At 38.1% G+C, this 13,425-nt stretch overlaps 1 protein-coding gene across 2 annotated transcripts in view; it reads left to right on the forward strand.

The window, feature by feature from the left end:
* FCHO2 (FCH domain only 2) overlaps positions 1-11,449 on the forward strand; it is a 102,736-nt gene extending 91,287 nt beyond the window's left edge. For both annotated transcript variants that reach the window (XM_008056438.2, XM_021711551.1), the window contains 6 exons: positions 126-281; positions 648-780; positions 5,673-5,872; positions 6,634-6,698; positions 9,578-9,742; positions 10,056-11,449. In XM_008056438.2, coding sequence (XP_008054629.1) covers positions 126-281; positions 648-780; positions 5,673-5,872; positions 6,634-6,698; positions 9,578-9,742; positions 10,056-10,078 — 742 coding nt within the window. In that variant the 3' untranslated portion in view covers positions 10,079-11,449. The remainder of the gene's footprint in view (positions 1-125; positions 282-647; positions 781-5,672; positions 5,873-6,633; positions 6,699-9,577; positions 9,743-10,055) is intronic.
* Positions 11,450-13,425: the final 1,976 nt, after the last annotated feature.

Raw genomic sequence — 13,425 nt, forward strand, 5'->3', positions numbered from 1 at the left:
GGGAGGACGTGCACACAGGCCGGCGCACACGCTGCGTGTCTGTGCATCCGCCCCTTGAGCCAAAGACGCGCTGAGCGGAGACGGAAGCGTCTTATTGGAGCACTCTTCCCCGTCTCCGATCTTAGGTGCATTGTGAAGATCACTGGTGACATGACAATATCGTTTCCAAGTGGAATTATCAAAGTCTTTACCAGCAATCCGGCTCCGGCCGTGCTGTGCTTCAGGGTGAAAAATATCAGCAGACTAGAGCAGATTCTTCCAAATGCACAGCTCGTGTTCAGGTTGGTGTACTGTTGTTTTAAAAGTTTAAGTTTCTTTTTAATAAATGTTTTCCTCCTCTGAAATAATGACACTCAGTTTGAAGATAATACCAAAATCATTTACTATAACTGGGCACTCTTTTGTTGTCTTTTTATTTTATTTTTGGTGGTGGTTATAACTATTTAAAAATCCTTTTCTGTCTCTCCATCTTCTCATCTTTCCAGGAGGCTTCTGCCGTGTTCTGTTCTTCATTCCCTAATCCTAATTTTCCCTCCTCCCAATTCTTGGTTAATTTCTATTAGTCTTTCCCAAGTTGCCAATTTAATACTCAGATGCAAAGGAGAAAGCTAAGTCAAATAAAATAACAATATTTCTTATACATGTAGTGATCCATCACAATGTGATTCTAACACAAAGGATTTTTGGATGAACATGCAAGCTGTTACTGTCTACCTCAAGAAGCTATCAGAGCAAAATCCAGCCGCTTCTTATTATAATGTAGATGTATTAAAGTATCAGGTGAGTGCCATGTCATTGTAAAAATCCTAAATTAAAATAGTAACAAATGGAATCTAGCATATAATTAAGTGAATAAATATGTCATTGCCAAGGGAGATATCCCCCGCCCAGGAATGCAGGTATGCTTGAAGTCAGAAAAGTTGTTAATAAACCAGTGGAGATTTTTGACCGGTTGGAGAAAATTAATCATCTATTCATAATTAAAATCCTAAGTAAATATGAATCCATAAATATGTCCTTAACCTGAAAAGATCAGCAGCATCAGTCTTAATCATGAAAGTTCTTCAAGCAAAGTCAGATAGTGGCAGAGATGCCCTTTAGTGAATCATAATCCCATTAATAGATCCTTTTAGTATGTAAGGTTTTGCTGGATATATTTAGCCAGTAGAGTTAGATAAGAGAATAAAATAAGCAGTAATAAATACTGGGAAAGAGGAACCAAAATTATTATTACTTATGTGATATATTCCTGGAAAACTCAAGAGAATCAACTGAGAAACTATTTAATATAAGGAGATTTAGTAAGGGAGTCAGTTTAAAAATTAATACAAAAAACCAGCATAGAGTACTATATACATAAAAATTAATATGTACTATATAGTACTGTACTATAATAGGTTTATAATACTTTTCACACAAATAATACATTAAAAACACAAAGCCATTTTTAATTTTACAGTACAGTACCTTGAAAAGTATACCAGACACATGAATTAACTTATATGATTGGATCTGCAAACACATGTTCATATCTTTTAAAACAACCATTTCTAAAAACGAATAGAGAAAAATACAAATAGAAACAATTAGGAAGAAATATAGCACAATCTCTGTTGACTTGTATATAGTTAGAATATATTCATTTAAAGGAAGACTCATGTGAAAAGTTTCTGTTTCTAAATTATAACTTATAAAATTTATGTGATCCTAATGAGAAACCTAGTAGTGTTATGTCTGCATTTGTGTTTGGAGATTTGACAATAATTTTCAAGTTCTCTAGGAGAATAAAGCTTGGAAGAATAAGTCAAGAAATTTGTTGCTGTTTTTAAGAGATGGGGTCTCACTCTGTCACCCAGACTGGAGTATAGTGTTGCAATCATATGTCACCACAGCCTCAAATTCCTGGGCTCAAGTGATGCTTTCTTCTCAGCCTCCCAAGTAGCCAGAACTACAGATACTTGCCACCCTACTCATCTATTTTTTATTTTTATTTTTTGTAGAGACAGGATATCGCTGTATTGTCCAGGCTGGTCTAAAACTCCTGGCCTCAAATGATCCTCTTGTGTCAGCCTCCCAAGTAGCTGGGATTACAGGCACAAGATAGCGTACTTGGCAAGTAATGTTTTAAACGATAGAGTGGAGTAATGTTTTAGCTTTAGTTGGAAAAGTTAATATAAAGCAACAGTATTTAAAATATTTTGAAACGGACACAGCAGTAGATGACCACGTGAACAGAACAAATTGGAGTATCTGAAAATAGATCTAAGAATAAATGGAAAATTGTTATGACAGAGTGTTATCTCAAGGCAATGTAGAAATGATGAATTTTTCAATAAATGATATTGAGATGGCAAGTTAGACATTTGGGAAAAAATTAAACTGAATCCCTATCTCACACTTACAACCACATAAAATCCATGTGTACCAAAGGTTTAATAATAAGAAGTGAAACCTTGACAGTGAATTGAGGGATCTGAAAGAAAGTAGCACTAAATATAGTAACTCCCCTACATATGAATGAGCTCTGTTCTGAAAGCACATTCATAAGTCGTGTTTGTAAGTCTGTCAGTTAGCCTAGGTACTCAGCTAACACAATTGGCTGTGTAGTACTGTACTGTAATAAGTGTATAATACTTTTCACACAAATAATACATAAAAAGCCAACACAAAAAGTAAAACATTTTTAATCTTACAGTGCAGTACCTTGAGAGAAGTACACCAGCCACTTGAACTAATTTATGTGATTTGACATGCAAACACATGTTCACAAACCACTTATGTGTTCAATCCTGACTCGTACCCCACATCTTTAAAATTAAAAAACCCACATGGGCAACTTGGTAAGACCTCGTATCTACAATAAATAAAAAATCAGCCGGGCATGGAAGCGTGTGCCTGTAGTTCCAGCTACGTGGAAGGCTGAGGCGGAAGGATCGCCGGCGCCCAGCAGGTCGAGGCTGCGGTGACCGGGAGCGGCCACTACACTCCAGTCTGGGCGACAGAGTGAGACTCCAACTAAAAATAAAAATAAAAATAAATCAAACAATAAATAAAAAACAACAACAAAAGAAAGTTTGTAACTTGAGTGTGCATCTGTAGGGGACTTACTGTAAATGGAACCATATAGACACTAAAATAAGTCGGGTGAAATTACAGTTGCCCCTTGAACAACTCGGGTCTGAATTTTGCAAGTTCACTTGTAAGAGGATTTTAACCAAACACAGATAGAAAACACAATGTTTGTGGGATGCAAAACCCACATGTATATGTAGGGCCAACTTTTTTTTCTTTTTTCTGATTTGGGGTCTCCCTCTGTTTCCCAGGCTAGAGTCCAGTGGCATGATCACAGCTCACTGCAACCTTAACCTCCTGGGCTCAGGTGATCTGCCTCAGCCTCCCAGGTAGCAGGGACTACAGGCATATGCCACCACACTGGGCTAACTTTTCAGGTTTTTTTTTGTAGAGATAGAGTCTTGCTATGTTACACAGGCTGTACTCAAACTCCTAGATTCAAGCAGTCCTCTTACCTTGGCCTCCCAAATTGCTGAGATTACAGGCATGAGCCACTGCACCCAGCCAAGGCCAACTTTTTGTATCTGGCAGTTCCATAGGGCTGACTGTGGGACTTGAGAAAGCACAGATTTGGGTGTATGCAGGGATCCTGGAACTGGAACCAATCTCCGAGTATATTGTGGAAGACTGTATCTATATCTGTGTATGTTTGTGTATGCTATATATTCCATATTCTAATCCTAAAGTATGGAAGTCCTTTCTAAATATGGTTTGAAACTCAGAAGCCATGTAAGAAGAGAATGGTATATTGATACAGAAATAAATGCGTGTGTGTGTGTGTGTGTGTGTGTGTGTGTGTGTGTGCATAAAATATTTGATTAAAACAAACTCTTGAGCAGGATACTTAATCCGAAGGAAAAAGATGTATAACACATAAGATGGACCAAAAGGCTTACCCAAAAGAGCCCTTATAAATTAGTGAGCAAAAAATGAGGCTGGGCTTGGTGGCTCAGCCTGTAATCCCAGCACTTTGGGAGGCAGAGGCGAGTGGATTGCCTGAGCCTGTGGGTTTGAGACCAGCCTGGGCAACTTGGTGGGACCTCATCTCTACAATAAATCAAAGATTAGCTGGGCATGGTAGCATGCCCCTGTAGTTCTGGCTACTTGGAAGATTGAGGCGGAAAGATTGCTAGAGCCCAGCAAGTCGAGGCTGGGGTGGCGGTGAGTATGCCACTGCACTCCAGCCTGGGCGATTGGAGTAAGATTCCAACTCAAAAAAAAAAAAAAAGAATAACCTAGTAGACAGATAGCTTATGGAAAGATGCTCATGAGAGCAGTGACTGTTAAGACAACAATAAGGGATCCGTTTCAGCCCATCAGATGGACAAGCATGGAAGGTTGCTTCTTCCAGTCGTCAGAGGGGTGCGGTCGCTTGTCAGTAGGATGAACGTCAATAGAACCCCGAGAAGACCATTCTGTTGGACTGTTGAATACATATACCCTTTCCCTTAGCCACTCATCCTTTAACAGTTCCACTTCCTGACCTCTTCAGAAGTCACACAAGTGGGCAGAGATAGGGTGCAAAGTTTATTCCCTGTAGCATTATTTGGAAACTACCTAAGCACACATCAGCAGAGGAAGAAATGTGTTAAATGAATTACTACAGCTGTTGAAAAGAATGAGATGGATCTGTGTTTGTGTATGCCTACAAAGTCTGGAAGGATATGTACCAGAAAACTAACAGTGGGCAGTAAGAATTCCTAGGGATGAATTTCCTACTTTATATACTTCTGTATTGTTTGAATTTTTAATAGAGTAATTGTATTGAAATGGCTTGTGTTTCTAGAAAATAAATACTTAAAGAGTAGAAAGGTGCCACCACTTAAAGTTGGCTTAAGTTTCCTACGGATATTCATTTACTTCTTGATTCAACAGATGCTTATTATTTAGTACATGGTAATTGTTGGGAGTAGGACGGAGAGACAGTAAACATAATAAGTAAATAATATTGTAAGTTAGAAAATGAGTGGTGTGGAAAAAAGAAGTGTAGAGTAGGATAAGGATGATTAAAAATGCAGTTTTCAGTAAATTTAAACAGTGGGCAGGGTAGGTCTCCTTAAAAAGGAGCCATTTGAACAAGAAGCTGAAGAATTAGGAGGAATTAAACCATTTACTGTGAGTCATGTGATTCAAGTTAAACATGCAAAGTAGGAAGTATTCCACGCTTGGAAACTGCATGGTGGCCTTTTTTTCTACTGTTTTAAATCTGTATCCTTACATTTTATGAAGAATCTTAGAATTTGGTGTTGAATGTTGGGAGGCTCTTAAATTTTACACCCATCCATAAGAATTCATTGATAAAAATGTTGATTTCTGGGCCTTGTCCCTAAAGTGTTTAATCACACTTTCTGCAGTTGGAAGCAGGGGATTGTGCATCGTGAACAAGCCTTGCTGCAGTTCTGACGTAGGTGATCCCAGGGCTGCACACTGGGAATGACCCTATTCCGTTGAGATGAATCTGCTTTACTCTGCCTGGTCACAGGTAGACCCTCAGTAGGTGTTTTTGATGCTCTGGACACTTATGTTCAAGTATTCGTATCATTAACATGACTGGTTAACTTTCAGGCCAAAGACAAGTGTTTGGTTTTTTCTCTTTGAAGGTATCATCAAATGGTATTCAGTCCACTCCTCTGAATCTTGCAACATACTGGAAATGTAGTGCCAGCACCACAGATCTTAGAGTGGATTACAAATACAATCCAGAAGCTATGGCGGCACCCAGCGTGCTTTCTAACATACAGGTGGTGGCACCAGTGGATGGAGGAGTCATAAACATGCAGTCCCTTCCCTCTGCAGTATGGTAAATTAAGTAAATGTTTCTGAATTCCTGCTAAATGTTTGGTGTCATCGCCAGCATTCAGAACCCAAATGCTGAAAGTTGTTTCATAAGTTTGAGATGATTGAGTGCGTTTTCCCATAAAAACCACACTAAAAGATAATGTTTATTGTACTAGTTAACCTGGAGTAGCCTCAATCCAAAATAAGCAAAACTAGTTCTGCTGTAAAGTACCACCCAGGCTTGAATGATTTCATACTAACTTTACAAATTGACAGATTGCTTAACCTCTCTAAACTTTTTTTAAATGTAAGAAGTAAAGACAGTAATCATCTTGCAGCATGAACTGCAGTGTCTGGCATATCTGTCGGAACAGGAGCACCTGACTGGGTGGTGTTCAGTAGTGTGAGTGACTCCCATCTCTTAAGCACCTTGCTTGTCCCCTCCATTGGTCTTGGTATGGCCTCTCGCCACTCTTTATATTTGCTGAGATAATGTGTTTTTCTTGACTGATGAAGGTTCTGATCTACCTAAACACATTCAGTTTTCCTTTCTCTGACCGGTAGAGATGAGAAGAATCACATAATTTGGTAAACTTCCATTAAACAGCATTGTATTTATTTATACTATATAATAAACACATTTTCACCAGATAGTACTATTTAAAGTAAACTTTGCTCAATAGTTGTTGTAGTGAAAGTATTTAAAATGTACTTCTTTATTGAAGTCGCATCCATATCTACGGTTCTAGACACTTCATTTGAAGATATTTGTTCTTATTTCAGGAGTGCAGAACAAATGAAAGCCTTCTGGAAACTGCCTGGTATTTCAGAAAAATCAGAAAATGGAGGTAAGTGTGCATGCTTTTTTGTTTATGATGTGATGTCACCAAAAATGAATTTTTTTTAAAGACATGTTTTACGGAAAGTTAGCACTTGGAATTTCATGCCTTCAGTTCTAGAACTGACCACTAGGTGGAAGTTAATACCTTTAATAAGAATTGACCAGCTGAGATTGAAAACACATTTTTTCCCCTCTAGTTTGAGCATGCTTTCTCTGTAAGAAAAGAAATTAGTTTTACTGTAACTTTATAAATATTATGTAACTGCCTCTTTTATTTACATGATAACATTAAGAGAAAATGCCTAACAAACAAAGAAATAGAACTATCTGTTCCAGGTAGGCAACCTGATAAACTAATTGAAACTGGTTTAACACACTATTTGTTCTGTTAATGGGGTTCTCCTGGCCTCCCAGAAATCATGTAGAAGCTTCCAGGCTTTAAAAATCTCTCTTGCCTTCTCCATCTTTCTAAAAGAACCTTTTCCTGGCCATTTTCCCCTATTAAAGCTAACCATCAACAACAGCTTTCAATTCTACACATAATTATTTTAAGAAGAAGCAAGTTGTATTCTTCCATCAAGTCTGCATCTATTTGTGTTTACAGTGCCAAGGAGAAGGCTCTGCTAGCTGAACCCTTCTAGTATCTCTGCTATCTCAGCTTCTCACGAAGATGTAATTCCCAGGACAGTCAAGTCTTTAACATTAGATATTCTCATTTTCTCTGAATCAAGAGAGAATTCTCCCGCCCCTTTTGAATGCCTAATTTTAGCCTCCAGTAGCTTCTCCTTTTGAGTAGGTGTTTTTGGCTTTTCACATTTTACTCAACTTTTTCTTTTTGACTATTTCCAGCATAATGTGATTAAAATATAAAACATATCAGGAGTTTTTCTCACATAGATATTTCTGTATAAAGGACCATAAACATATCTATAGTGTTTATTCATTTATGCCTGCCATGCAGAATCAGAATTTTACTGATTACATTGGGTGAAATAACCAAGTGAATTCTGCATTTTCTTTTTTTATTGGCACTTAAAGATTACCCATTTCAAGGTGGTCAATTGCACTGATTTTAACCCTAGCTATTATTATATAGGTTTTTGTGAGCCAAGCTGAAATTCCTAGTTTAAACTGAAAGTAAACCAGCAATCCTACTTGCATTGAGGGCTTACAGCCAGTTAGCAAGGAAAAAGGAAGCCTTTTCCCCAATTTAACAAAACTGTACTATTGTAAATACTTACCAAGAAAGAAATTTGTTCTCTCAAAAATAATACACAAGTTTTCTTACGATATCTTAAGTTTTCCTCTGCTATTCAGGTATCAGAGTGTCTATGTGAGGAAATGGAAAAAAATCTTGTAAATGTAGCTCTGATGTGGTTAGCCAAGCCTTTAAGAAGAAATATCCAAATTAGGATACTATAAAATAGAAATCTGTTTTCAGTTTCTGGCTCTATATCCAGAAGAGGGACAAGAAATAATTCTGACATTTAAGGATTGCCAGGGTTGCTACTCTTGGCTCATGTTAGAACTTTCACAGAACTGAATTGCTTATCAAGAACTATAAAAGTTTAAGGAGGGCTTGAACAATAGCTAAGGATTAGGCAGCAGTTCAGCTCCAGCACTGGTCTGCACCATACAGGACCAGTCAGAGTTGTGACTTCTTGTTCCACTCTTCTCTCTGTGGTGTTAAACTCTTGTGCAGGGAGTCACAGGGTCTTACTGCTGTGACCTAGCAGTTCTGTCTGGTTGCCTTGACTCGAAACCTGGGAACCCTCCTAGACTCCTCCTTTCTCACCTCCAGAGTCCAACTCCTAGATACCTTTCAAATAACTTTCCAAGCATCTTTCCTTTCCCTCAGCCCTGGTGCAGGTCCCCTTCCTGTCACCTACAGTCCTAAACCGCTGTATTGGCTGCCAGTGGTCCCCTAACTTTGCATCTTGTTTCTCTCTCCCCTTCTAGGCACTAATCTGAAATGCTCTTGTCTTTTTTCTCTCTGGCGATTCCCCTAGTTTTGTCATGCGCATCTCACTTGGCCTGGTCCTAGCCCCCACTCTCGTTTCACCTGCTGCTCTCCTCCCTTTGTGTGACCTGGTCTCTCGCCCTTGTGGTGTAGGTGCAGCTCCCTGAGGTGGGCCGTGCTCTCCCAGGTCCCCTATCTCTGTTCCTGTCATTACTTCTGCCTGAAACAGTGCTGCCGTCACCACCAGCATCGTCGTGTGCAGCAGAGATGTGTGCTTTTGTGCCTGTAGCTCCCGAGAGCGGCTTTAACGCTCCTTGACTCACTGTCATTGTTGGTTTGCTGTCTCTGCCGTGCTGTTCGACTGAGTTGTGTTGACTCAAGAAAGCAAGCACCTCAGAAATCTTGGTTTGGCGTGCTGCTGAAACGGCAACACTTTCAGTAAGGTTTCAGAAATGCAAGTAGATAGAAAGTAGCCATGTGGGCCTGACGCCTCACAGCCTCAGCTGCCTTTCCTCCCCTGCCGCTCCCACGCCGCTCCCACCGCTCCCACCCTCGGCCTGGTACTCGTCAGTGGTTGCTCTTCTACTTCATCCTGCCTCTGTGCCTGCTGGGCTTTCTCGCGGGGCTGTCCTCGATTACTTCTTCCTTCTCTTGGCGCGCTTCGACGTGTGCACAACGTAAGAATCTAATAGTGAGCGTCTCAGAGATGGGCATGAAGTCAGAGAGAAGCGTGGATTCGGATTTTTTACTTCCTGAAAATTCAGGTTCACTGAGTCAAAGCTGATTTGGAAGCAGGACAGTGATGTGTTCAACTGTGCGCGTCATGACTTTAGCCGGGACTGATGTTGCTTAGCTTCTGTGCTCACTTGATTTCGTTTCATGTGAAGTGTATTTTGCCCTGTGTAAGTTCTTTATTTTATTTGTAGGTTCTGGGTCTCTCAGAGCAAAATTTGATCTTTCAGAAGGACCCAGTAAACCCATGACACTTGCAGTTCAATTCCTCAGCGAGGGAAGCACCCTCTCAGGAGTGGATATTGAACTTGTAGGCACTGGCTACAGGCTTTCCTTGTTAAAGAAGCGGTTTGCCACCGGTAAGTTGAGGGTTTTCACACTTTTTAATGTACATGAGAAACACTCGTATCCAGTTAGTTACTAAACAACTGGCTAGCGGTTTTTAATCTAATGGCGTGGGAGTTTTTTTCTTTGTCCCTTGGTACCAGGTAGAGACACACCTGGGAGGGCGGGAACTTATGGTCAGTATGGCTGCACACCTGGAAACTGTTCTAATGTATCATAAACAGCAGGTGGAAACTAGGATTTTTTTATGAAGAACCACAATGAGAAATGTCCTCCTGTGAGTACATTTGAAATTGGAATTGCAGAGGTCTGCTTGGTGTTTTTCAGGACGATACCTGGCGGACTGTTGATGGACCTAGCTCAAAGGAGAACTACACACCTGCCATTCTGCATTGTCTGTTTCTCAACACTATTCTAATTTGTGTGACGTCTTTCAAACTTAGACATATTTGAGAACTGACTACAGACATTAAGTTGCGCTTTTAAAGTGAGTCATTGAAATAAATGGCACTGACCTGATGTTCCGTGCTGTAAATGATCAACTGCAATAGTCAGGAAGTGCATTTATTCAGATTTTCAGTAAAGGGGGGTTTCAGAGGCTGAAAATTTTAATTATTTTCTGTGTCTATACCGCAAAATGGGATATAGTGTAACATCAGACCTAAAATTTCAGGAGAGCAAGCACAAAATATTTGAGCTTTCCACAAATTTTTAGAGTTAGAGATAGCTTTGAAATTTCATAAGTTGGATATTGAATGGCTGCAAACAGAACTTGAAGTCTAGGTTTTGGACAATGTTTACTCAGAACACTCAATCAAATTGAGTTATGTGCCATAAAGTAATCAGACCAGAGTCTGAGTTATATGCAAAAAATCTATAATTTGATTCTCACAAACATATTAATAAAGTGTAAATGGTGTTTTATATAATTAAAAAAACCTCTCAAGTGCAATGTGTTTTAAAATAAGCTTGCAAAAGACAGCAGAGAAATTTACTTCTGCAGTTAGTTAACCTTATAGAAGTTGTGATTGTTTTAGTGAATTAATGCTGTAGATTTAATTTATTTTTATATGAATTGCATAATGTGTGCCTTTTAAGCAATAACAAAAGCCAGAAATGTGCCTGTCCAGTTTGTGTTCATTAATGTGCCTCATTTTTTTCTCATTCTGGATCTTCTATTCAGAATCTTACAGTGGTCAAACATTTTTACAAGATATTTGCAATTTTTGCAAATACTTTTGGCCTATAATTGGGAAGGGAATTCAAAGTAACTAAAGGATAGCTTATACTTAGGAACCCTGACTCACTTCTTTGATGATACACTACAGTCACTTAGAAAGAGACATAAACCTAGTGGCTTGTGTTTGTAGGGGAAAAAAATTACCTTCATCTGTTTGACATTCAAAACTATGTGAATTTTAAATCAGATAAATTTTGAAAAATTCGGATAAATTGGTAACTGGTATTTTAACTCTCAGTTTAGCATATCTCTTGACCATTTGTTATTGAAAATTTACACATTTATTTAGTGTTATGAACATGAGTTTTGTATTTTGTAAAGAATACATTTTTAAAACAATTAATTTTGGCAACAGGAGAAGCACTGTCATTTGTTTTTATTCAACAATTGGAAAGATTACCAATTTGTACATTTTAATTCTTTTTTAATTTTTGTATCTTTTTTTTTGAGTTGGAGTCTCACTCTGTCGCCCAGACCGGAGTGCACTGGCCGCTCCCGGCCACCGCAGCCTCGACTTGTTGGGTGCCGGCGATCCTTCCGCCTCAGCCTTCCACGTAGCTGGAATTACAGGCGCGCGCTACCACGCCCGGCTAATTTTTTGATTTATTGTAGAGATGAGGTCTTGCCTGCCCAGGCGGGTCTCGAACCCGCGGGCTCAGGCAATCCACTCACCTCAGCCTCCCAAAGGCATGGGATTATAGGCTGAGCCACCGAGCCTGGCTGCATTTTAATTCTTATTTAATTTCCACCTAATAAAAATAAGGAAATCATATGAAGTGATGAATGGGGCAAGCATTTCTTAAACTACTAATACTAAACAGTAAAAAACCTGACTTTATAGCAATTCCTGATTAATTGAAGAAATAAAATATTTTGGACAAAGTTTTATAATTTACAAATGGGAATTTTATTTATAATGATAAGTACCAGTGTCCTTTATTGTGCATAGTAGAAGTGATAAATTGTATTACGTATGATAATTTATGTAAAACCACTAATTGTCCTGTTAAGCTTTACAGAAAATAAAACCCCTATTACTTGACACACCTGTAACATCTTGCTATACAAATACAGCAGAAATCTACTCTTTAGCAATATATAACACATTATGTGCTTTTTAATATATTCATTGTTAGCCCAATTCTAAATTTAGATTTGACTAAAGCAACACATAAGACGATTTGCTAAAATGTTAATCTTTACTAAATGGTGAGCAAAATTAGAATTTCTAACTCTTATATTGTGCTCTTTTAAATGCCAGTTACAGTCCCTGGCTATAATTCTAACTCTAATCCGCTTTGCAATCAAACTGCTTTTATTGGGCAGTTTATGATTTATTATTGGAATTCAGAAACTATTATACTCACTATGTTTGTTTTTAATCGTGTTACCTAAAAATGTACAAATGAGTAAAAATGGTTAAACTTCTGCACTTTCTTAATTACCACAGTCTTCATACCAAGTGTTGATACATAAATTTGTATTGGGTACAGGTTACAATTTTGAAGCCATATGAGTTTATATTGATTCTTCTTTTCATTTAAAAATCCACTAATGATGTAAAAAAGACCAGTAGATTTTCAATGAAATGTTTCTAGCAAGCTGGTTCTTGCTTATATATAGTGATAAACTTTGTAGCTGCCTCTTTAACCAAGAATTTATAAACACAACTCTAACAAATGTGAGTCTTTAAGGATTGTTATTTACTACTTTGGATTGTAATTAGAAAAATGCACATCTTCCAAAATTTTGTAAATATTTTTGATTTTTTCCTAAAATGTAAATGTTACATAAAAGTTGTGCCCTTAATAAACATGTAATATATAATTTATCATTTGGCTTATGTGTCTTTGTACTGCTGTTGATAGTAATAGCTATATCATTGATGTTAGGACAAGGCAAGCTGGGCAAGGAATAAGTGGTTTGAGCTTTGTTCCGCTGTTGATGTACAGAGTGAACCGTTATTTATTGGTCATACAGAAAACTTTATTTGGAATATATCCCCAAAATCTCAAACGTGTCTAACAAGGGATTATTTTTAATGTATTTAAAATATATTCAAATTTACGTTAAGTTTTAGCAAATACTTTTTCCTTGACCAGTTGCTCAGGAACACTACACATACTACACAATTCTATAACTGCAGCACTACACAATTCAGAAATCATGGTGTTCCAAAGAGTCAGTCAGGAACATTAAGTCTCCCAAGAGCCAGTGGATTTAGAAAGGATCAAAAGAAGGAAATCAGAAAAGAGAGAAAATTTTATCCTAAATAGTGAAAATTTTGCCAAATTTATGTTATAAAAAGGGGCAGTTTACTTTATCTAGGTCAGGGCTGGGGAGCCCATGGAAAAACCAGATAACTCTTACCACTTACACCATATGCCCATCATTTTCTTCGTTCATTCTTTCTCTTTTTTTCCTTTCCCTCATTCCCACCTCTGTTAGACTAAATGA

The sequence above is a fragment of the Carlito syrichta genome, unplaced genomic scaffold (genome assembly GCF_000164805.1).
Source record: "Carlito syrichta isolate Samal-C Ts95f unplaced genomic scaffold, Tarsius_syrichta-2.0.1 Scaffold302357, whole genome shotgun sequence".
Taxonomy (NCBI): Eukaryota; Metazoa; Chordata; class Mammalia; order Primates; family Tarsiidae; genus Carlito; species Carlito syrichta.